Source organism: Cyclopterus lumpus, chromosome 15 (genome assembly GCF_009769545.1).
Source record: "Cyclopterus lumpus isolate fCycLum1 chromosome 15, fCycLum1.pri, whole genome shotgun sequence".
NCBI classification, from domain to species: domain Eukaryota; kingdom Metazoa; phylum Chordata; class Actinopteri; order Perciformes; family Cyclopteridae; genus Cyclopterus; species Cyclopterus lumpus.
Genome location: NC_046980.1, coordinates 15,571,769 through 15,594,776, shown reverse-complemented (window position 1 = coordinate 15,594,776; position 23,008 = coordinate 15,571,769). Strand labels below are relative to the sequence as shown.

The 23,008-nt window shown below is 40.9% G+C and overlaps 3 protein-coding genes across 11 annotated transcripts in view; all 3 read right to left on the bottom strand.

Annotated features, from left to right (window-relative positions):
- Nucleotides 1–1,175: 1,175 nt before the first annotated feature.
- pla2g12b (phospholipase A2, group XIIB) lies at nt 1,176–2,327 on the bottom strand. The gene is made up of 3 exons (XM_034552214.1): nt 2,298–2,327; nt 1,428–1,593; nt 1,176–1,294 (listed from the first exon to the last, which is right to left on the bottom strand). Exons 1-3 carry the CDS (start codon nt 2,325–2,327, stop codon nt 1,176–1,178), a joined length of 315 nt encoding a protein of 104 aa, XP_034408105.1.
- Nucleotides 2,328–6,441: 4,114 nt separating this feature from the next.
- On the bottom strand, nt 6,442–11,059 carry LOC117743964 (uncharacterized protein C6orf118-like). 6 transcript variants are annotated; one of them, XM_034551967.1, is made up of 10 exons: nt 10,875–11,059; nt 9,919–10,508; nt 9,624–9,746; nt 9,166–9,225; nt 8,432–8,556; nt 8,279–8,340; nt 7,807–7,991; nt 7,558–7,611; nt 7,403–7,464; nt 6,442–7,312 (listed from the first exon to the last, which is right to left on the bottom strand). In XM_034551967.1, the coding sequence occupies exons 2-10, from the start codon at nt 10,504–10,506 to the stop codon at nt 7,216–7,218; spliced, it is 1,356 nt and encodes a 451-aa protein (XP_034407858.1). In that variant the 5' UTR covers nt 10,507–10,508; nt 10,875–11,059; the 3' UTR covers nt 6,442–7,215. The 6 variants fall into 6 exon arrangements, 5 of the variants coding, with proteins under 5 accessions (XP_034407858.1, XP_034407859.1, XP_034407860.1 ...); XM_034551968.1 differs by having other exon boundaries at nt 6,447–7,312; nt 8,258–8,340; nt 9,672–9,746; nt 10,875–11,058; XM_034551966.1 differs by having other exon boundaries at nt 6,451–7,312; nt 8,258–8,340; nt 10,875–11,057.
- A 3,144-nt stretch (nt 11,060–14,203) lies between these two features.
- The window catches only part of pde10a (phosphodiesterase 10A), a 33,527-nt gene continuing 24,722 nt past the window's right edge, over nt 14,204–23,008 (bottom strand). For 3 of the 4 annotated variants that reach the window (XM_034551331.1, XM_034551332.1, XM_034551334.1), the window contains 9 exons: nt 21,949–22,091; nt 21,295–21,378; nt 21,061–21,211; nt 20,780–20,935; nt 19,693–19,865; nt 19,449–19,560; nt 19,254–19,334; nt 18,319–18,407; nt 14,204–16,744 (listed from right to left, as the gene is read on the bottom strand). In XM_034551331.1, coding sequence (XP_034407222.1) covers nt 16,645–16,744; nt 18,319–18,407; nt 19,254–19,334; nt 19,449–19,560; nt 19,693–19,865; nt 20,780–20,935; nt 21,061–21,211; nt 21,295–21,378; nt 21,949–22,091 — 1,089 coding nt within the window. In that variant the 3' untranslated portion in view covers nt 14,204–16,644. The remainder of the gene's footprint in view (nt 16,745–18,318; nt 18,408–19,253; nt 19,335–19,448; nt 19,561–19,692; nt 19,866–20,779; nt 20,936–21,060; nt 21,212–21,294; nt 21,379–21,948; nt 22,092–23,008) is intronic. The other variant, XM_034551333.1, reaches the window with a different exon arrangement.

Below are 23,008 nucleotides of genomic sequence, written 5' to 3'. Positions count from 1 at the left end.
CTAACTGACTCAAACATGCATAATAAACAGCGTCATGAGATGACAGCAGCAGCAGCAGCAGCAGCTAAATTACAATCGCAGTATCATTTAGATGAAAGGAGATGAACTGACCATTTCAGTTTATTTGGTATTTAAAAGTCCTTCACATACACATATACATGCAGATGTACAGTATACACACTCTTCTTTACTCCTATGTATAGCCACAGGGATGTAGAGCACTAATGCATCAAAGTGCGTGTGAGTCTTTGTCACTCTGCCTTGCAGCCAAATGTGCTGACATTAAAGCAAATGACATTTCTATTAGAAATCATTCGGAGGGGCCGCAGTTCAATTGTAACGACTACAGCGTGAAGTGTGTTTTTCTAGGTCCCACTTTCAGGCCTTTCTCAGGCTTGATTACAGTTTAAAGACTTTGCGGATTTATGGAAGTGGTTTATATTTCACGTGGAACAACCATCGATATATGTTGACTCATTCACTCTGTTTAATCGAGGGCTGGGGGATCACGTCACTCATCCCACTGTGGCGGGAAAGAGATAGCGGTGTCTGGAAATGATGCCAATGATTCATCACTGAAAATTCATCAAGAATTAGACATGTCAGTTAAACTGACATGTCTAATCATGTATTCATTCATAAAAACATATCAAATTACTGCTGTAATAGGCTATCACATCTACATAACACTGACTTTGAGCATACTAACTTGATAAATAGCTGCACACAACAAACCATGTTTACCTTAGTAATTACATTCAATCTAGGGGAAATTAAACCAACTGCAATATCCTTCCCATCAGGCAATGCATTTGGAGTCATCAAAGTAATTTATGGTAATGGAGTCATAGAGGCCTGAAAATGGCCTAAAGTGAAATGGAGTATGAAGAGTACAACATGCATAAGCAGTTAATTAACATTATGAAAGTAATATTCAGATATAATATATGCCAGTAGTACTGCCTCTGAATAAAACCTGAGAAACTGTTCATTTGCATTGTCCCATGCTTTTCTTTTCTTTTTTTACTCCCTGGCTATGAATCTTGAGTGGGCTCTTGTTAAGTATATCCTCTTTGACAAAAGCCTATAAATATGCAGCATAATCTGTAGAAATGCCTGTGACTCCGTTATCTGTCTGCGAACGCATCCAGGGAGTTTGTCCAGAGTGTCCCGGGTCACAGTTCATCCCTCTCCTCTCCCTTGCAGACACACGCTGCCCTCTGGCTGTTCATGTAAGGCCTGCAACCTAGAGTCCCCACTGTGCCGTGGAGAGCATCCGCCATTGACTCACAGGCTGAGGAGGAAAGACGGAGAAATTAGGGAGGGGAAGGAGGCAGAGTTTATTATTATTTTTTGATGATTCACAATGTATGTGAGATGTTCCTGGTTCCACCCTAGATATCTGTAGATATCTGCAAAACTCTCACCTTGCACCTTCGACACGAAGCCCAGACTCTTCTTCAGGTCGGCGCAGATGCCATGCAGACACAAGCGAAACTCTGAGTCACAGTCATACTTGTTTGTGCCGCAAGTGTCATAGCACATGTCGAGCTGGTTACAGCACTTTGTCATAGCAGGGATCCCCAGGTCAAGCTGTGAAAAGAAAGAACGGCTGTCAGTGCAGCTTAATAATACAGAACCTAGAGCCTTTCCAGCCATTATGGTTAATGATGTGGTTCTGGACTGTTGGGGTTATAAACAGGCCACCTACAACTGCATTCACCTGGAATCCCACCAGGGAGGAGCTGCAGCCGTTCGGCTCCGGGAGCTGGTAGCCAGGACGAGGTTGAGCAGGTTCTCCTAAGAAAACAGAGAAGTAACAGTTTTAAAACTGAAGTGAAAGCCCATCAACAAACTAATGTCATCATGTACTCCCAGTCAGGGATGAACACCGTATCTCTGTTCTTGGGTGTGTGTTGTTTCACAGATAAGATGTCACTTTTGTGTGGGTGTTGGTTGTGTAACCGCAGGTACATCTACCTCTCAGACTGATAACCAGAATGTATTCAGGTTTCTTCATCAGCCACATAATGTAAATAAGAAGCTGATAAACTCACAGCAGAGGGATTGATTTGACACGTTAAAAGAAAACAAGTACATCATAGCAGAAGGAATATGGGACGTGGACAACATAATAATCAACAAACATACTGTGAAACAGGTGCACTGACTATTGTTTTTTAGTTCTTTTGATCAACAACTCAAACAATCTAGCTATTTCTGAGTCCCACCTCCAGTAAAATACTTGTGATTCTCAGTAAAATAACAGTATGTTAATTCAAGAGATTCGTTCTTACCATGTCTGCAGCGGTACTGACACACACCATTTTGTCCCCCTGCCAGCTCCACCAGTGACCCAAAATATCCGTGGATATTCTGGAAACTATTTCTAATTGAGTTGAGGCTCCAGCTGTTATCGTCTTCTTGTGCCACGGGTTCCTTTAGCGACTGGTTGGTTTCGATTGGCCTGATGTCGTTGTCCTGATGACCGGCGTCACCAGTGAGAGCTTCCATAGCAGGGGTGTCTCCAGCAGGCCTTTCGCTGTCTGTCTCTGGCTCTTGGGCTGTTACTCCATCTGCTACTGGGACATCCACTTTTGGTTTGTCAGCTGAAGGGTTATCCGCTGCCAGTATTTTAACCAAAAGATTGTCACCAAAAATGGAATTGGCTGCAGGTTCATTAACTGCAGGTGAATTGCCTACTTGGGTATCTGCAGGAGCCGCAGCTTCTTCAGCTGCTACACCATCAGCAACAGCAGCAGAGTCCACAGGAGGCGCCTTCTCCTCCTCTGGCTGAGTCTGGTAGTGGCCTAGAGTGGCACACATGCCTGTGGACACGCAGAGGAAGAGCAGAACTACAGCCCGAAGCATCATGGCGTTGAACTGGTGACAATTCAAGAAGGAGGCCACAAGGCAAGGTGTTGTTCACAGGATGAGAAGAGCTTCGACAGTGACACAAACACACTGCTCCTACTGGACCTGCAAGCCAGTGAGCAGACTTTGACCTCTGATTAGGTTTGAGCAGACAGCAAGGCACGCTGTCATGCTGGGGGCAAAGGTCACCCGCTATCAATCCAAAGAAAGCTTCAATAATTCCTCTAATTCTCTGTGATTCTTGAACACATCAAATGAGTAATTTCTTCACTTACTTACTGATTTGTATTACTCAGAAGTCCCATGGAAAATGAGCCTCCAGCCCTAATCTGATGTAATTCTTCACCTAGTGATTGAATTTTGTTCAAGTTAGTTTGCTCTAATAGTGCCCTGCTATCTGCCCGACACCTGAAAGCAATTTGATCAACACAATGTGTATCTATTATGACACTGGAGCATCTCACAAAGCAAACTAAACTATGATTTTTTTTCAATATACTTCATAGTTGCTTTAAAAAATTGATTTTATTCATTTCTTTTCTAGAAAAACAGTACTGACTTTTTTTTCCGATAAGCTATACTATGACTTTTTTTTTTTTTTTGTTGCTTTCTATGGCTTTCTTTGACTTTCTTTCAACACATTATACTACAAAATATTTTGTATTTTTTTGACAACTGTGCAATTTTTTTGGCTTTACATTCTATACTTTTTATAACCCTTCACCAATGTCATCCATAGAGGCCGCACATGTACATGTGTGAAACAAAAGAAAGCACCTGTCCTGACTTGCAACACACCTGAAAGAGCTCGGTCGAGAGGTCCCATCTTGTTTTCAGGGGCTCTTCAATGACACTAACACAACACAAGCGCAATTTGGACAAAACATTGAACAAAAATGAGTGTAAATGATCAGTAACATCTCCTCAACCATAATGTTAAATGCATATTTCCAGTCACCTTTGAAGGGTAAAAAGCTAAAGAATATTAATCCCTTGTAAGTTAACATACTTATATTACTATTCCAGAGGAAACTGAATTGCAATACATTTCTTGCCTAGTATATAATCTACATTTATATCTAAAAGGCATTATGACCAAGATGTATGGATAATGGTGCAACTGGATGTCTTCTACTACTTTTTTTTAACGGAATCTGAGATGAAATGATGAAGATACACTAAAAAACAACATTTATGATTCAATTGATATAGTTATTCTCAGGCGGTTTCCGTGTTTAGTTTAAATGTTGACTGTTTACTGGGAGTTGTGCTTCAAAACAAGATTATTTTCCATATAGCAAACACAAAAATCTCCCCAAAACATTTAAATACATGAGTCTCATGACATTCTTCTGGCTCAGGGAAGTGGAACGATGTCACACGTGTTGCTCTCTGTTGCCACCTGGTGGCTGTATCGAAGTACTACGAGCCAATATGGTGGCCGGCCAATCTCTGCGACTGGATGTTTATCTTCGCTGCAATCATGGAAGTAACTAAATCTGCCGTTTTGGGATCAGTGAACGAGTATTGAGCGACGGTCAATTATAATGTTATCATGATGTGTTGACATGTAATCTCATAAAATGTAGTGTTGGTGAGAAACTGTAATACATCAAGTTATTTGAAGGTATTGGAGAGGGAATTATGACCTGTTTACTACAGTTTATAACTGTAGTAAACAGGTTTCAATCCCAAAAAATACAATCTTATATTTTCTTAACATTTTAATTGTGTGTTTTTATGAACAAACAACAAAGTAAAAGGATAATATTTAGAATTTGTGATGGTTTACACTGACTTCAGAGCGATTTAAATTATGTTTGGGACGGTGGCAAAAAATAAATAGTCTGGAGCCTTGTAGACCTGCTGCTATAATCAAACGACAATATGGATCATTAAAGATCGGAAAATAGTATTGGCGGCAAAAAAAACAAATGAATGTTATATTTGCCCCCTTTTTTCTTTTGTGCTGATCCTATTTTTGATCCGATCCGTGACTCTGATCAGTGAGCCAATCCGAACCGTGAACTTTATGATCCGCTGCACCAGTAATCACTAGTAATTAATTTGCTGCGGGCCAGTGTTGTAGGGGGCTAAAAGCAGACTGAAAAGCTGATTCATTTTGTAATTGATTAATTTTAGACGAGTATATTGCCATATCATCCACATAAAGCTGAACAACATTCAGAACAAATTGAGATAAGCTCATTTACAAAAGGTTTAGCCTCGAGGCAATCACCACCCACATAAGGATCTGGCATTAAGGCAGAGCAGACTGAGGGGAAATGCCGAATAAATGCTGAAGCATCTAAAAGTGGATCATGTCCACAAGTCGTATGACAAAGATGCAAAATACACAAACAGTTACAGCTAGACATGCAGACAGGGCCAAGAGTAAAAAAACATAAACACAACTGAAAGAAGAAAAGAAAACAGGGCCGTACATTTGACCCTTGACCCCATAGGCAGGATTTTGGTGAATACCACTCTGAGCTTTTTCTGCTTCAGTGAAGACAACTAAAAATGAGTAATTCGTTATTATTATAGTAGGCTATATAATATAGAGGCTGCATACTGTATGAACACAACGCTGCTTGAGGCCCAGGTCGTATTGCTGGGCCCTGAGGGAAGGGAGGCAAAGGTAAACCAGAACCAGGACTAAGCGGTGCCGACTGCCAGACCCCTCTGCAGTAACATGAGAGGTTTTCTGAAGACAATCTGGTGCTCGGTAACACTCACACATTGCTCCATTGGGGACGTAAAAAAATCAATACTCCTGAGAAAGACAACACATTTTTGGTTTCTTTCATTTTTTTAAATTTTTTTTTTACAATGAATGTCACAAGCTAAGTGCATGTAATGTAAATTCAGGGTTAAATGACATTGTTTACGCTGACTAGTCACCGAAGGGGTCGGGGGATTTGCCCTATCTGCACAAGCTGGTTTTGCTACGTGACGATAACTTCCAGGATTAAAAAGGACATGGGAGAAGTTTGCCCTCTACCAGAAATCTCCATCGGTTCAGGCAACACATCTACTGAGTTAAGTGTAGATAAAGCTAATTTATTGTAGATACATAGGGTTGCCAGGTCTGTCGATCAGTCAATTTAGCAAACGATGCATGCGTTTGGGGCTCCTTGTCATCCCCGCAGTCTTTGCTTGGCTCAAAGGGAAGGCCGGTTCTCATCACATAACCTCACAAATGATTGTATTCACTTGGCATGACTCTGCTGCCATCTGGTGTTTGGAGAGTAATGTGCTCCCAATGCTCTGGATCATTTTGACCTTTTTAGTGAACCTGTCCCACATCAGAGGTCTGTGGTTTAAGGATACCAGTTGTGAAGGAGCTCATGGAGTTTCAGATGTTTCCCTCCAATGCCTCATTCAGTCTGTACTAATGAATTATGTACCGTCACCTTTTGTGGACAGCAATGAGAGAATTACTTAATATCCTCCCAATCGTCTGTGGTATCATGTTCATATATGGTTCATATTTAGCGCCACACATAAAAACAGAGAAAGATGGATGCGATAATATCCAGGATTTGTTTTTGCTTTAAAAGAGTTCTCTTTTCAATTCATTAACATTCTAATCGCTCCAGGCTGTACATATATAATTAGATTTTTACCTCAACGTGGAAGTTGTTCATATTAACAAAATACTAATTGGACTGCTCTTCTCAAAAACAACGTGTGTGAAGTGTCAATTTTACTGCTGCTCTTTGACGGATGGATTGCTGGAAACTATGAAACTTGACATCCTCTAACTAAATACAATTACTCAAAGCTGTATTGACATGTGTATTCTTTATACAGTATATACTTGAACTTTACCACATTTCAGAGGAAAATATTGTACTTTTTACTCCACTACAGTAATTTAACACATTAGTATATATGTATAATGATATTAGCATAATATCAGTCAACATGTCAATCAAGTTTTTACAAAACACATCTTTTAAAATATGATGTATGATTATATATTAAACTAACAGTATCTAAAGTAGCTAGTATTAGCTTCACCTTCAACATCAAAATGTTCTAACATGTCGTATCAGTAACAATAACGGAGTAAAAATAGATCATAGAGTATGACTACTCTGCATAATGAGTACTTTTGAATTGTATGTACATTTGACTGTTTATGTAGGATTTGTACATTGTGTATTTGTACATTGTGTTATTAATTGCTCGAGCAATGATCTAGGGTGTTATTTCTGGACAAAGACAACTTTTACTAAACTGAAGGGCTACGACAAGATATCGAAATATATTCTAATACACTTAAGACGCTGGCTGGTGACAGATGTGACTCTATGTAATACGTATTCCTTCATTTTATTGCCCTTTGAAATGATCATCTGGTCCGCTTGCTGATCTTTGAAGCCATTCACTCTCTGTTTGTAGATCACAATGTATTTCGTCCCACAACGCCCTAGTGGTGAAACGTAAGAAAACAACAGCAGATAAAAAAGAGTGACAAGTCTCTGAGTCAAGTGTCAAGTATGTGCAATAGAACTTGTACCATCTCATGGCCTTGCTTGCTTTCTCTCTGTTCAGCACCATGTTTATGTTGTTTCCCAAATCCTGTAGGGAAACATACAAAGTATTACACAGCAGAACATGCATTTAAAATATTTATTACCTAAGGAAAGATTTTAAAAGGTCAAACTGCCTTGCCTTGTTCGTGGTCTTCAGACGTTCATTTGAAGCTATCAGTCTCATTATCTCAGTCTGGAAGCGAGCAGAAAAAAAGTGAAATACAACATGCAGCCATATGCATTTTTAGCACACACCAATTACTGGACACTTCCTGTTTTCATTTTATTTCTGAAAGAGCGCAAAAGGCAAAATTCATGCTCAATGGGATGCAACAGTCATAAACATGTGAAGAACAGGGCAGAATATATTAATATTATCTCCCAGCACCTTTACGTCTTTGATGCATCGTTCAGTGGCCGTGGTCGTACCAAAGGACACCGGCTTCTCCTTAAGCTCCTCCTCCAGCTGTTGGTTCTCCCGCCACGTGATCAACACCTGAAGCCGCTTGGATTGGACAGTGCTGGTGGGGCCGTCGGCAGTTCCTCTGTCATGCAGCCCTGACAGAGATGTGTCTGTCCAAGCACAGAAGAGCCTAGCGTGAATGCACTGTAGGAAGTATCTGTATCTGTACATAAACACCCCTGCAGGCATTATAAAGTCACAGCTGACTCACTGAAACTAAAAAAAAACCTCTTTATGCCTTTTGGCGTCACAAAGTCATTATTTGTTCAGTCCGTCCACATCAGAGACACAGGACATTTAGAAGTTAGCATGTGCTGTGGCCTTCAGGGTAATACACAGCAAATGCTTAGAAGTGGTTTTCCCAATGATTATCTACCAGGGTAGTCTTGAGACTGACTCGTCATGCCACTGTCCTCTGGGCCTTTGGGAGCTGGAACATTCTGTGATTCATCTCGGACTCTGAGGTTAAAAAGGAACAAAGCTGCTTAAAATAATGAGACAGTATACTACTATATCTACTTGGATTTTGGTGGATGGATCTTCGCAGTACCGTTTATTCTCCTCTAGAGCTCTCTTGGCCTCTTGCTCCAGCCGGAAAACCTCTTTTAAAGCATCATTCAACTCCATTTGCCTTCCTTTGTCATTGCCAAGATATCTGAGTGAAGTCCCCAGTGACTGTAACAGAACAACAAAAACATATGAACGCTTGAATTCCCAAAAAACATAAAAGATGCTTTATGCTGGTCTGTGGCTTTTACGAAAATGACATTGCAAAATCTCTCATGGCCCCATAAACATATTCTGCTACGTCAAAAAGTACATGAGGTTGTACTCTCTCCACTGACATATTACCATGGAAATGATGAACGGCTCTGTGACAAGAGTGACCTTTGACATGAACTGTTACAATGAAAATACTTTGGATTCAACTTTGCACTAATGTTTCCTCTTTTAGAGGGCGACATTCACACAGTATGAAAGGCATTTTCAAGACTTTGAAAATTCTCAAGCTTTATAATCTTAATAATGTCTATACAACAATAGATAACCCTGTAAACATAAAGCCATTACTGTATGTTATGCTGGTTGTCAGCTGACACCCACAGTCAATGTTTTTGATGGGAAATTAAGTCAGAAAGTCACATACATTTCTCAGGCCTTCTCAAGACTTATGTGTTTCTTTGAATACATAATAATAATAATAATAATAATAATAATAATAATAATAATAATAATACATCGAATTTATATAGCGCTTTTCAAAACACACAAAGAGTGCTTTACCCCCTTGTGTAGTAATGATTGGGAAGCCATCAAGTGGTTGACATACAAATCGTAATCTGTCTGGAAGAAAAAAGAAAACATTATTTCTCTCTATGTATTTTTATATATTTTTTAAATTATGTGTCTTTGTAGAAGAAATCCAAACTTCACAGACGTTTTTGGAAACAATAATATACTTAAAAGTACTGCTCATGGGCCTGTCACAACACACGCATTACAACATTGCATTACAGCTATAATCGCCCCGTGACCCCGAGACGTTTCTTGTGAATGAGCATTAATGCAACCTTTGCCCACTGATGACCTGCTACCCGACGGATCATGACCAGGTTCCAGTGGTTGCTCCACTTCCGCTTGCTACACCAGGGACTCACTCTCTCTTGGCTCTAATAGAATTGAAATGCGTCTGACGGCACATGCTAAAAATGTGCTAGTGGGTACAGAGGAAATGGAAAAACCTTAATTTCCCTCAGGATTGGTCCAAATACTGGCGAGGCTTCACATACATCATCAAAGACGTCACTGAACACCGCAAGGCGGTCTCTGCTGGGCCAGCTTTGCGCTGACAACCTCCTCAGCTCCTGGGTTTGACAGGAACACACACACAACGTTACGCAAGTTAGGATGTGAGCACACCTTCTGCAAGAGTTTGAGAGGACATTTCAAACTGCCATCTCGTGTAAAATTACCCAGGAAAATTGCGCAACGGTTTAATTCCAAAATGGAAGTAATGGTTTGTGTGACCGTTCTCACCTTTTGTAGTTTCCTCTCATGCATCTCAGCAACATTTATTCCAGCCCAGAGGTCATGCTTGGCTCTGACTTGCCTGCCAAACCGTTGTATCGACTTTAACTGGCCTTCATTACTCAGACCTTTCTGGTAAGAATGCTGTTTCCCCACCGGATCAGATGAAAAGTTAGCCTTATTCTGGGAGAAGGCTCTCGGCTGGAGCGGCAGAGAGTTTAAGGAACAGTACGCTATCTTAGGTAGACATATATCTTCGGTTTTGTCTGCATGTGATGAGCAATCAGTCGCCTGACCTCGTCGTGACCTTGAGACATCAGACTCAGCAGTGTCAGTGGAGAACTCAAAGGGGCACTCTTTCTTCTTTACATAGGTCAGGGCCTTTGTCCGTGTCTGGTTTGGGGTTTCTTCTAAGCCCTGACACATCCTCCAGAAAGACTGCTTTGTCTCCCTGTGAGGCTGACTTTGGATCAGGCTGCGGGGCCCAAGATGACCTGAGGAGTAGGTCAGGATGTCAGCCTTCTGACCAGCTTCAGCAGCCAGCAGCAGTCTGTGGATGTCGCTCCTGAAGCACTCAGGCTTACATCTGTTGGACATGGCTGTGAAGGGACGACACACAGTGTGGTGAAGTGTGTTGAAAGTCACACAAGGTGACAATAAACGTCCTATATTACGCAGCAGAATTGTGATTAATTTAACACTAATTGCTTAGCTGACAATTAGGCCTAAAGGGCATGACATAGGCGAATAATAATGAACTCAGCTAAAAAAAATTCTCAGTCAACACAAATTGAGGTAAAGTAAATCAATTATCTAACCAGCGCGAATGCGTCTGTGAATGGATCGAATTGGTTTTCCACAAAAACCAACAGTGTTTAATATCGTATGACTTTACATGTTGCTATGAAGCAGTGGAAGCTCGTGGACAAAGCACGCACGCAGAAAGCGTAAAGAAAGGACCTCACCTGTCCGCTAAGTGGAGTTTCGTGCGGAGTCACGACGAAACAAACTTTCTTCACTCGGTTCTCTGCTCAGTCGCCAAGGAGACCGGAGCGCGTAATGTCTGCGTTGCGTTCAGTGTCTTCATAATAATCGGACTCATGAGACTTCAAGTGCACTCGGGCACATTGTGAGCGATAGGGGTGTGTGTGTGTGTGTGTGTGTGTGTGTGTGTGTGTGTGTGTGTGTGTGTGTGTGTGTGTGTGTGTGTGTGTGTGTGTGTGTGTGTGTGTGTGTGTGTGTGTGTGTGTGTGTGTGTGTGTGTGTGTGTGTGTGTGTGTGTGTGTGTGTGTGTGTGTGATAGCAGGTATGGAGTTCAGGCAGCTGACCTCGTGTAAAGAATCACAGCAAAGCAGGAAAAAGGGCTAGTGAGGGCTTCCCTGAGTCCCAACTCCAAACTCTTGTGAGCCCATGCTTTCCGTAACCCCATTCCACTTTATTTTGCGACCCTATCCAAGCACAGACCTATTTAATTAAGCATGGGTGTCAAATAGAAAAGGCTGAGTTCTGACCAAAAAAAATCCCCAAAACAATCAGAATGTTCACGTTATACAATAAACAAGCCTAGAATGTGTTTTGGATTCAGTCATGACCCAGAAACAAAATACATGACCTGTGGTCTCTTAACAGTGCAAATAACAGAACTGCCCCTACCTTCCAAAACAATGGACTCCAACAAATTCTTCCTTTTTCCTTGGGTTTTCTTAATTTGGGACATTTACATGAATCCTGTGGACTTCCACACAATCTTGCACACAGTAAGTAACCCAATTACCAGACAAATCTACGTAAATGTGGTTATTGGGGAAATCCGACTACTGCAAAACTCTTGTAAATGCTTCAATCACTGAACTATAATCTACATCTGGTTATTCACAATATTTGGGCTATTGTGTGCAAGTAAACACACAGTAGTGAGTTTAGACTACAGTAAAAGAGAGGGAGGAATAGAAGGAGAGTGACATTTGGCCTGAGGGCTTGAACGGCCCTAATAGGTAAGCACCCAGATGGCAAAGTTGTGCATTAGGGAAGAGACAGTGTAACATGTTATGCTTCATTGAAACAAGTAGGGCTACAATATAGTTTGTGTCCCCCATTAACATTTGAGGTAATGATGTAAAATAAAATTCAGTGCAGGATGGAAGTGGCTCCTACAGGCTTACTTGCCTGTAATTTGAGAGGATGCATTGTTGATGATTATGTATAAGAAATACCCAAGTCCATTTACAAATGCAGAGTTTTACTCAACTCTATCAAGCAGACATTTATTAAAGAGCTTCTATTTGGGAATGTATTTATTTAATAGCTCCATACAGAATCAATTGCACAGTGGGGATAAAACAAGGAGGAAACTATTGAGCTCTGAGCAATGAAAAAAGGAACATGTTGTCACCCTTTTTACTTTCAGATATGTTTAGATTTGGAGAAAGCCAAAGGATGCCTTCCAACCTCAGGGTCTGTTTGCAGCTGTTTACCACAGTAAACAGTAAACAGTATGTGGTGGAGGCAGCCATCTTGAGAAAAGGAAACCCTCATTGTTGGCCTGAGAGAGAACAACTGAGGAAGATCAATTTACACTAACTGGTGCTGACACTGTGCTGCTTTTCATTGATGATATCCTAAAATCAAAGACATAATATCCACCTAGATATTAAACAAGCTAGACAATTTGAAGGTACGTTTCATAAATGGCGAAATACAAGACACTGACCAGTCAGTTGTGGCCAGTATCTTGTATTTCGCCATTGTCTGCTGGGGGAGCAGCGTTGCAGCCGGTGACACCAACAGACTTAACAAACTGGTTAAGAAGGCCGGCTCCATCATCGGCGGAAAGCAGGAGCATCTGGAACAGGTGGTGGAGAGGAGGACACTGAATAAACTATTGTCCATATTGGACAACCCAGTCCACCCTCTCCACCTACTGCAGAGTCAGCGGAGCACTTTCTCCAAAAGACTCATCCAGCTCCGCGGTCACTAGGACCGATACAGGAAAACATTCCTGCCCACAACAAATCACCTCTGGCTAGATCCTCTGTGGACTAATTTTCATTTTCACTGTACACATTCACATTTATGTTGAGTTACACTTCATATACACTACACATACTTTACATTTTGTTTAAACTTAAATTATGTTTAAATACACACTGCAGTTATTCATATTCTATTGTGTACATTTAATTTTATTGAATTTCCTGAATTGTATTCTATTGTGTATATATATTTTATATATATATTTTATTTAATATTTTGTATATATCTGTCATCCCAGTTCTTATATTTTATTTTATTTTGTGTGTTTAGTTTATTTAGTCTAATCCATTTGGTGTCTGTAAAGTGTTGGGCGCTACTATGACAACAAATTTCCCCTTGGGGATTAATAAAGTATCTATCTATCTATCTATCTATCTATCTATCTATCTATCTATCTATCTATCTATCTATCTATCTATCTATCTATCTATCTAAACACACCTTCCATGTTCCCCTCACACAACAGATCGAAGCATGCCATCAAATAAAGATGTGAAACTTAGACATACAGTCGGCTGCATTGTGGCAGGGATTTCTGTGGATCATCGGATAAAACACGTAGACGTTAGTGTATTTCCTACAGTAAGGAATAAAAAAACTAAACTAGAATTACTGCCTCGCAGTGGCTTGCCTCCACCAAACAGTCATGTTGCAAAATTCCAATCCGTTCATCCTTGAGTCCAAGTGGGCGTTTGTGTCAAAGTTCACGAGAATGGGATGAATGGACATACATAGCTATTGCTGGATCTAGGGCACAATACAAATGGCGAACCTACCAGAAACTCTGATTTGAGAGGTTAGAAGAGTGAAATGTATGACCATATATTAGCAGGCTAGAAATAGGGCCAAGGTCATGTAACACATTTCTTTCCTAATTTAGTTTTAAAATGGGGTGGTGCTGATTCTCATCAACTATTCTGCATGCACAACGTTCAGCACCGACGTTACCTCGTATCTCAGTTACGCCAAAAAGAAATGAAGGGAGGGTATTCTCACCATTGACAGTTATTTTGAAGATCCCCAATTCTTATTTATATTTGAACCTTTACAAAAGTGTACACATATTTGACCCTGACTTATGTCTTGGATAATTAAATAAATGGACCTGATTAAGTGCAATCATTTGCTGACCAATCAGGAGTGATGCATTGTCACCCAACGCCATATCTGCAGCTCCATCAATAAAATAGTCTGCATTAACAGTGAAATGCAAACCAGTAGGTAATTAACAGGAAATAAAGAATGATCTGCCACCGACATGTATTTTCCAGGTATTTAATAAAAGTCATTTTGGCTACTGCTCTTACGTTTACAGTTGAGACATCCGCAATTATTATGGGTAACAGTAACATGTCAGGACCGTTTTGTTTATCTTAATGTTTAATTTGTACAAAACAAAAAGGCCAACATTATTTCTCTTTGTATAAAAAATATAAGTTAATTTAAATTGAACTCTAATTAAGAAAATAACAATAGTAATAATAGCAATAATAATAATCATCAATAATAATAATGATAAAGATCATAAGCTAAACATGAAGTGCAGACAATGAAATATAACTTGTGCCGAGAAGTAGAAGGGACAGTGCAGTGTTATGGACTTATCCATGTTCTCAGGTGGGGTTGGAGTGGGGAAAGAGACAGTCAAATGCTCTCGTTCTCTCTCCCACACACACACACACAAACACACGCACACACACGCACACACACACACACACACACACACACACACACACACACACACACACACACACACACACACACACACACACACAGAGTCTGAAAGTGCACAACTGCCTTTTAGTTTAGCGCCATCAGAGCATACATCTCAGTCTGTAGAAACTAATTCCTAGATTGCACACAATATACACACCTACTACCGTATTCTGCAAAATGATATATCAAGTTCAGTTGAGGTGCATGCTAATTGTTGCTCTTGGTTGAAGCTTACTGGAAGTAATTCTAATAAGTAAGACAGAGCACATCATGAAAACTGATGGCGCACTGACCCACATGCCACCACCGAGGATCTGATAAAACATTCATCAGAATGCACATTCACACCATTTGGGAGCCACAGTACCAGTTGTAAAACAAATTATTTGAGCGGTAATTTCAGTCTTGGAGGGACAATGTCCACTGGAATGACGGTTTCAGACGAAATAAATTGTCTTTTGCAAGATCTCTGAAACTCATTTGAAAGAGTCCAAATGTTCACCCCTTGCATGGCGTTGGAGAGTGAGCGTGATGGAGGACAGACCATGGAAATGAGGGGAACTTCTGTGACACACTTGCAGAAAGTCAACCAAACATTCTTGAGTTGCAATCCCAGAGATAGACATATGATGCACATTTAGCTTAACAGGTTTGACATTATGACCACTGGTGAGACTGGTGAGCCGGCATCATCAGCTAAAAAGTGTCCTGAAGGTTTCACACTTTGAACCTGCAACTCACCTGCAATTCTAAACACCTTAACCTTGTGTAATGCATCTAGTTGCTGTCTCGTGATTACATAAAGTCGTTGACGTGTAAAAAGTTTGTTGTGTCACTGCAAACAAAGAACTCTTTAGAATCTGCTGGGACCCTTAACCAACGTGTGCAGTATCCTCATTTTACTTGTGTTTTATTCATAGTTGCCAAAATGATTACTGATTAATGAGGCGAAACCAGATTGTTGCGTGAAATAATTCATGATGTGATAGTGGTGTGAACATTTTTTACGACAATGAAAATTCAATAGGCTCACTATACTATAAGCCTGCACTTAACTATATTATAACTGATGCTATTCATGCACCGTCTTCCTTCCTTCCTGCACGCAATATTTCTGCTGACCTGGGCTCAGGTTCTGCTCATCAGAAGAAAGTGGATGCACTATGCAGCAGGTTCCTAAATGCCAGGATGGGCAAGGGCAGTGCTGTGGGGTCCACTTCAGGGAGAAACATTGTGACTCTCTTGTGACTATGTTCACAAGTGTCCACATTATCTAAACCCTCTCGCCACAGTTCATCCAGGTTTTTTAGAATATGCTGTGGGGGATTTCTCCACGTAGAATAGGCTGTATGTTTTAATTCAAGTACTGCAAAGGATTTTTGCTCAAAAAGTAATAAAAAAACATTCCGGCATCCACCTTCTCAGTAAGGTGGCATTAAACCATACATTTGCTCTACACATTCCTTCTGTCTCTGGAAATACCTTGGTGAAGTAGTGTGCGTACAATAAACCTACCACAGAAGGCAAACAGTACCATTTCAAAAAAAGCCTGAACCAACAACAAGATTTCACATATTTCTAGCCTGTGAAAGGTTCAGAGTAAGGCCTCTGCAAATACAAGACCGTTAAAGAATCAGCTCATATAAAAAAAAAAATCATAACATAACATAAAACTGCCAAAAATTAAAACAACCAAAACGGCACATGTTCCATTCGACCAAATTAGTTCCCAAGCTGAGTGGATGTAGAGCGATGGGTTGAAGTCCCTCCCCATCAGCTGTCTGTCAGTCTCTGGGATCGGTGGAACCGTCAGTGTTGACACCTCCGTCACCCAATGAGGTAACTGTGTGTTTTCAAAGTCAAGTCGCTTTTAGCTGATCCGTCTCCTGCTAACACAGGATGTGGGCTCCTCCCCCTCCCTAAGTACCAGGTCCGTGGCAGGATTCTAGTTGTATTCCTTTGGTGGGCCAGCAACCCCTTTGGTAGTCAGTTGTCAACCTTGACAGGGCCTGAATCACAAGGCCGGTTGGGCACTATGTCCTGCACCTCTCCCCGCGATATCTTCTCCCACTGGCCCAGGTTCTCCCTGCAAACACAAAACACCTCCATCAGATTCAGACTCGGCATGTCGTCGGTTCACAATCAGGGTGCTGTACCACTAACAGAAACATTTCATTTCTTGCTGCAAAGACATGGCCAAGAATCATGTCAGCATCCACCAAAGACATGTAAACGTCATCCATAATAGGACAACATTATGTATGACAGTTCTTTCAAACAAAACACACTGTGAATGAAATTTTATTTTTCTTACAAAGTTACCTAATCATAATATTTTGATTTGAAAGAGCTATTATTACCACATGTATATGTGTTACTTATTCACAGATGACAATCTCAAGAAAATGAAATGCACTCCTGGAGCTACTGATGGGGCTCGCTAGTGAGCACACAAAAGAATAGCACTTTGTTGCCACAAGGGTGTGCATCTGATGTTCAAAGTGGCATGGACAACAAGGCTGAAATGATGCAACTTTAGCAGTGATATTAAAACAGAAATATCAGAATATCAACATGTTCAGAATGTAAATGATGGTCGTAAAAAGATCCAACTTAAACATCAACACATTGCAACAACAATACGAGCGCTGCGTTAAACCACACCAAACTGTACTAAACGACGACAACAACTGTCCAACACATGTCACCGCAGCCAGTGGAGTTCATCAGTCATCTGCAGTAGCGGTCCCTTCAGGCCTCGTTGTCACGAGTAACCTCTCCCCCTCCGTGCTATAATTAAGCCTGACACACAAGTGCAGAAAGTGCTCCCCTTTGCTGCATTCACTTAGCCAGACGGATGCAGTTTACACTTCTGTGGCAGATCCCACAACAAGCAGCCGGGCTCCACGGGGTCTAGGCCCGCTGCCCACCCAGGGCCCGCTGCTGACGTACAGACGGGGCTTAAATATTACACTGCTCACTTTGTTTGCATTCCCCGCGGATCAAGGTCACAACGTTTTAAAGACCAGCTGGGTTACCCCAGGAGGAGCGGGCATATGATCCTGTACAGTACAACCAGCTGAAATTACACATATAAATACAATTCATACACTCTTATTGACCGTGAAAGCCGACACAAACACATGCACACTGTTTCCTGTTAGTACACCTCCTTCTATATTGAGATGTATTTATCTGAATATGTTTTTCAGAAAGTTTGAGCACAGGTTTGTTTAATCCAATATCAGTGCAGTAACGTGTGTTTTGTTTGTATTTTCAGTGGAATGGGCGCCTCTACACACACTTCTTATCGCCTCTATTTGTCTGGCTAACTGCTGCTGGGCAGACAAGGTCAGCACCCACGTCACTTCTTGCTCTTCAAGCTGTTGTCAGCGCACATTTTTGGCAATATTAGACGTCGAATCGGCAAGACAATTTTGTTTGAAGTAGCATTTTTATATTTCTTTTGTCTTTGACCTATTTCACAAACGGATAGAAATGAAAACTCCTACAATTAGATAGTTACATAACGTTTTACTGCTTCACACACTCTAGATACATTCTCTGTCACCTCATAATCTTGCATGGCCTTTTGTCGAAGCCCTCGGTGAACAACGAGACTTTCCTCCATACTTTCAAACTGTAGCTTTGAATACTTACTTGCAGGCATTTAGAAGAGGACTGGATGGAGGGAAAAGCTCCGCTAGTGTTGTATAACATGGAATTGCAACAGCATTGTAGAATCCCACCTGAAGAAAAGGACGTTTGAATGGAGTTTGTATTAACATTTTCACAAACACTATTATGAATGAATGCCATATATTAGAAATGAAACACACTCTTTCTAATTTTCTTTGTTATCTGTGATATTTTGAGCTATAGAAAATAAATATCAACATGGACTGTCATGTTGGGAGTTTTGGAGGCAAATTCCCACAAAATATATATTTTTAATGGGTGCATATCAATCCTCATAAATAATGCAAGTGAAATGGCAGTTTAATACTCAGTAGTTAGTATTATTAAGGCCCGTGTATGTAGTTTAAGTGTCACGGTGAAATCCCCATACTGTATTCTGGATGTATACTGTATGGTTATGTGGGTTGACTATGGGGGATTGACATTAAGTATCTTTTAAAGTCTTTTGCTGTCTTACCTAGTCCATTTAAAACACATTTGAAGGTCATTATGCTTAATACAAAAAATATTATCAAATTGTTATACTCTTTTGACCTTTCTATATTATCAGGCTATTATTGTTCAATATAACTGTAAACTACTATAGTAGCAAATGTATCCGATTTCCTGGCAGGAACAGTATTTGGTATGTTGTGTATGGTTCCAAAAATAGTTCTCGAGAAGAGTTTAACCCTTATCGTTTATCAATATGCAAAGTTTATTAAACTACGTATTCTCATAGCATTCTGTAGGGGCTTCTCACACTAAATGAAATCTCTGCTTAAAATTGTTATATTGTTATCTATAAAGTGATGATAGTGGTTATTGTAGAATTGATTTCATTTAAATTAATTATTTCCACTTTAATACTCTACTTGTGTGAAAGGTTGCGAGCTGAAAAAAAGTGCTGGTCATACTTGGCCTTGGGGAACCTCGTCCTTCTTATCTCTATCCATCATAGGGATCGGCTGCAACCCAATCTTCTTCATCTCATCTCCCTGTGGGGAAAGAGAGAAATTGCCAAATATTTTTGCATAACGTTGCAAATCTACTGACCACTAGACCTTTACAAACTGTAGGACTGCTTAAACCCCAGCAGTATCCCAGCGTACCTCCGACCAGAACTCAGCATAGATGTCATTGGCTGTGATTCGTGTGTTTTGCCATTGCTTGGTAACAGAACACAGGTCACATGCTGTCATCATCAGACCAATCACACGGTCCCTGGAGGGAAGCAGAGCCTCGTTATAGCCATGAGGAGAAACTCAATGTGCCGTTTATGTTCACCAAGTCTGCGTTTGGTCACCCGGTGTGACCTTGACTTGACCTGTGCACCAGTGTGAGTCGTGAGCTCACCTGTGTGAGTGGTTGCTCAAGTCCAGCACACTCGAGGTCAGCAGCTCCGACAGCTGCTGGTGGTTGTTGAAGTACAGGGCGAGGTCCGTGGCGATGATGGCCTTCCGGATGATTTCCAGCACCTGCTCATACTCGCTGGAATTCAGGTTGGAGAAAATATTGTGCCCTTCCAGCTATGAGAAACAAAGAGAACAATGAAAAAGCAAAAGCTCCACTTATGAGGCGTTCAGCTCAGCTAGACCACAACAGGTTGTAATCTCACGTCCATCTCAGGACATATTGGGTTAATGCAGATCCTGGATGTAAAGAATGCAGTCAGAACTAAATATATACATATGCTCCTTTTGTTGTATCTGTATTTCACAATATGTGTGTGTGTAAGCATCCGTTTTCGAGAAATTATATGTTTATTTAAATGTTGAAGAATGTAAACATTTTCTGTCTGATCTATTTTTCCTGCACAAACAAACTGCAATTGAATAAATTAAATTTAAAAAGTATTCATTAATGCCCTCGATGGACTGGCGGCCTGTCCAGGGTGTCCCCTGCCTTCGCCCTATGTCAGCTGGGATAGGCTCCAGCGCCCCCGCGACCCTAATGAGGATAAGCGGTATTGAAAATGGATGGATGGATGGAAGTATTCATTAAATAAATAAATTCAGGTTGGTTTTTATCATGTGGTTTTAGCTTGAAGATGAATATGAATTTTTTTTTATTATGTATTTTTGCAAAGTTTGACTATGGTTTAAGTGGCCATCTCTTTTTATTAGTGGGATTCAAATGACGACCTGCTTTCTGCTTTTCTCATAACATTTGTTCACATGTGGCATCACTTTTGACACCCTCTCCTTGCTACTGTACGTTGTATCTTGTTTTATTATATCTGCAATTATTTTTTCCATGTGATATTCCCATATCTTTCCCCACCATCTGCAAGTCATTAGACATGCAGTTTTGCTTTTAATGAAAAGGTCAAAAAACGTCATGCAAAGCACATCATTCCATAATAAACATCCGAATTTCAAAGAGGATCAATCAATAAAAAAAGTCTCAATAGTTAGGTACGTTCTTCATAATAGAGCTCTACCTGTAGAATGGAGACGGTCTGAGAGAAGTGGTGCTGCTCCATGGTGGAGCTGGAGTACAGAGCAGCCAGAGGATGGTCAAACTTCTGCAAGTATGAGTTGCTGTACCCCCGATGGTCCAGATCATGGCACAAGCAGGCAATCAACAGACCTTTCTTCTGTAGACCAGAGTGGAACAACAAGAAAGACAAACCTCTAAATCACAAAGGACCCCAGTTTCTGATCTTGCTTTTCTGTAATTGTATCTTGGAGCAGTAAAACCCAGACCCAATGTGAAGCAAACCTCCAGCTCTGTGAACATCCCAGAGGTTTTCTGCAGGATGGCGAACATACAGTGTGCCACTGTCACTGCATGCTTCCAGTTGTGGTAGGGAACACGGCGGTAGTTCTTCCGTACGGACATGGTGAACCGACACAGCTTCTCCAGCTCAAAGCTACACATGGAAAGAACGGACGGTTAACTACTGATCAACCGGAACTTTGAGCTGACATTGAAATGATCCCGGTGAAACCTTACCTGGTCTTTCCACACGAGTTATGAACCATGTAGATAAACACAGCAGGCCAGATTTCCTCAAAGGGGCTAATGTCAAAGTGGAACCTGGAGGAGGGACGACCGGGGGAGAGGAGAGACTTAAATTAGCATGTGTAGCACACAGTAGGACATATAAGGGGACTTCTGAGGTGTGTTAAACTGTCAACTTGTCCTCCAGAAGACCTCCGCCTTCCTGACTTGGAAAAACTTGGCCATGGAGCGTTCAGTTTTTATGCACCATATGCACTCCCAGAAAACTCTCACTTCTTTTAAATCAAGGCTGAAGACCTTTGGGTTTTTTGCTGCATTTTATTAAAAAATGTCTTCGACTGAACTGTCTTTAAAAAAAAAAATGAAAGAAATGTTATACCTGTCTAGCCTGTTTGGCTCTTATATGACTGTTTTGAATTGTACTTAAATGTCTATAATGTGTTTCTTTGGCATGTTTTATGCAAAGCCCTTTGAATTGCCTTGTGGCTGACATGTGCTATATAAATAAACTTGCCTTGCCTTCCTGAACTGTTTATGCAGAGCTTCTGGACTCTGTCATCGTCACTTTACAGACACGTGGCTCAACCACACTCAGGGACACAGCAGAGATAATGACCAAAACCTGAATGCGAAGAGGGCACTCACATGTCGATCTCTTTATAAATGGGTACAGGGAGGTTGAGCTGGGTAAGGGTCTTCCATTCTTCCGATGTGCAGATGCTGTGATAAGACAGCTTTTCCATCGTCACTCTGTAAATGCATTCAGAGTGCCGGATCCTGTGGTACATCTGCAGAGACACACGGAACAGGAATAAGTCTGTAAAATGTTGAGACATATCCGGCGCTACAAACGCCCGGAGAAGATATCTCATATCTTTGTTGAATTCTTTAAGTATCACCGCTGGAATTTCCAAAAGGGTCGAACCAAGTTAAGTTATTTGCAACAGTCCTGTATCATATTTTATCTGTCTCAAAAAGAGTCTCCACATCTGGTTTGTATCCCTGTCCCCTATCCAGACAGACAGGAATAAGACAGGTACAGGCGCCAAGCCTCACACCTTCCACCATAAATCAGCGTAGATCAGGAGCCAGCCCGAACAAGTTTCCTGGAGACGTGGGGCATAAATTACACCAAAACATAAATCCTGTCAGAGGACGGATGCAGACTGCTTGTCCTAAAATATTAACATGCCTCATCAATTTTAAAACCAACTTTGTGACGCCGCTCCTGCGTAAGTTTGTCACACGAGCTGGTGAGTCAGGCCCCACAGAGAGAAGAAGGCTCTGACAGACAGAACACACAACGCAGTCTTTGAGCGGCGATTTGTGAAACCTCTGTGTGTTGCTTGCAAGGAATAACCATCGGCAGCAAAAAAATAAGCTTTTATTCGTATTTTGGAGCAATGCACACTTTAAATAGAAGCTTTTGGCACTATCTTTGTCGACCATGGAAAATAAATAAAATGTCTTCTTTGACAAATAAGGAAACCCACAGCCGAGTAACAGCTGAAACCAGCCTTCCAGCTACAGAATGAATTAAGGGCAGTGATGAGGCCACTACGTCAAAAGTGCAGTTTTCTAAAAATAACAATCAAGTATTCATGGTGAAGAAGTATTATATAATCCACAATGTATTAAAGAGCAGGCTTGTGCAGACAGAAATGTTGCCGTTGGGAGAAAATCAGCTAGTTTTTTTGTATTTTAA

What these genes read in the sequence shown, in the direction of transcription:
- pla2g12b (XM_034552214.1), bottom strand. Translation starts at nt 2,327, where the DNA reads ATGGTGTGTGTCAGTACCGCTGCAGACATG. An exon ending in TCAGTACCGCTGCAGACATG is followed by an intron (nt 1,594 to 2,297) that starts GTAAGAACGAAT and finishes TTCTTTTCACAG; the next exon opens with CTTGACCTGGGGATCCCTGC. An exon ending in CTTCGTGTCGAAGGTGCAAG is followed by an intron (nt 1,295 to 1,427) that starts GTGAGAGTTTTG and finishes TTTCCTCCTCAG; the next exon opens with CCTGTGAGTCAATGGCGGAT.
- LOC117743964 (XM_034551966.1), bottom strand. Translation starts at nt 10,506, where the DNA reads ATGTCCAACAGATGTAAGCCTGAGTGCTTCAGGAGCGACATCCACAGA. An exon ending in CAATCCTGAGGGAAATTAAG is followed by an intron (nt 9,226 to 9,623) that starts GTTTTTCCATTT and finishes TTTTTCTTCCAG; the next exon opens with ACAGATTACGATTTGTATGT. An exon ending in GCAAGCAAGGCCATGAGATG is followed by an intron (nt 7,313 to 7,402) that starts GTACAAGTTCTA and finishes TTTCACCACTAG; the next exon opens with GGCGTTGTGGGACGAAATAC.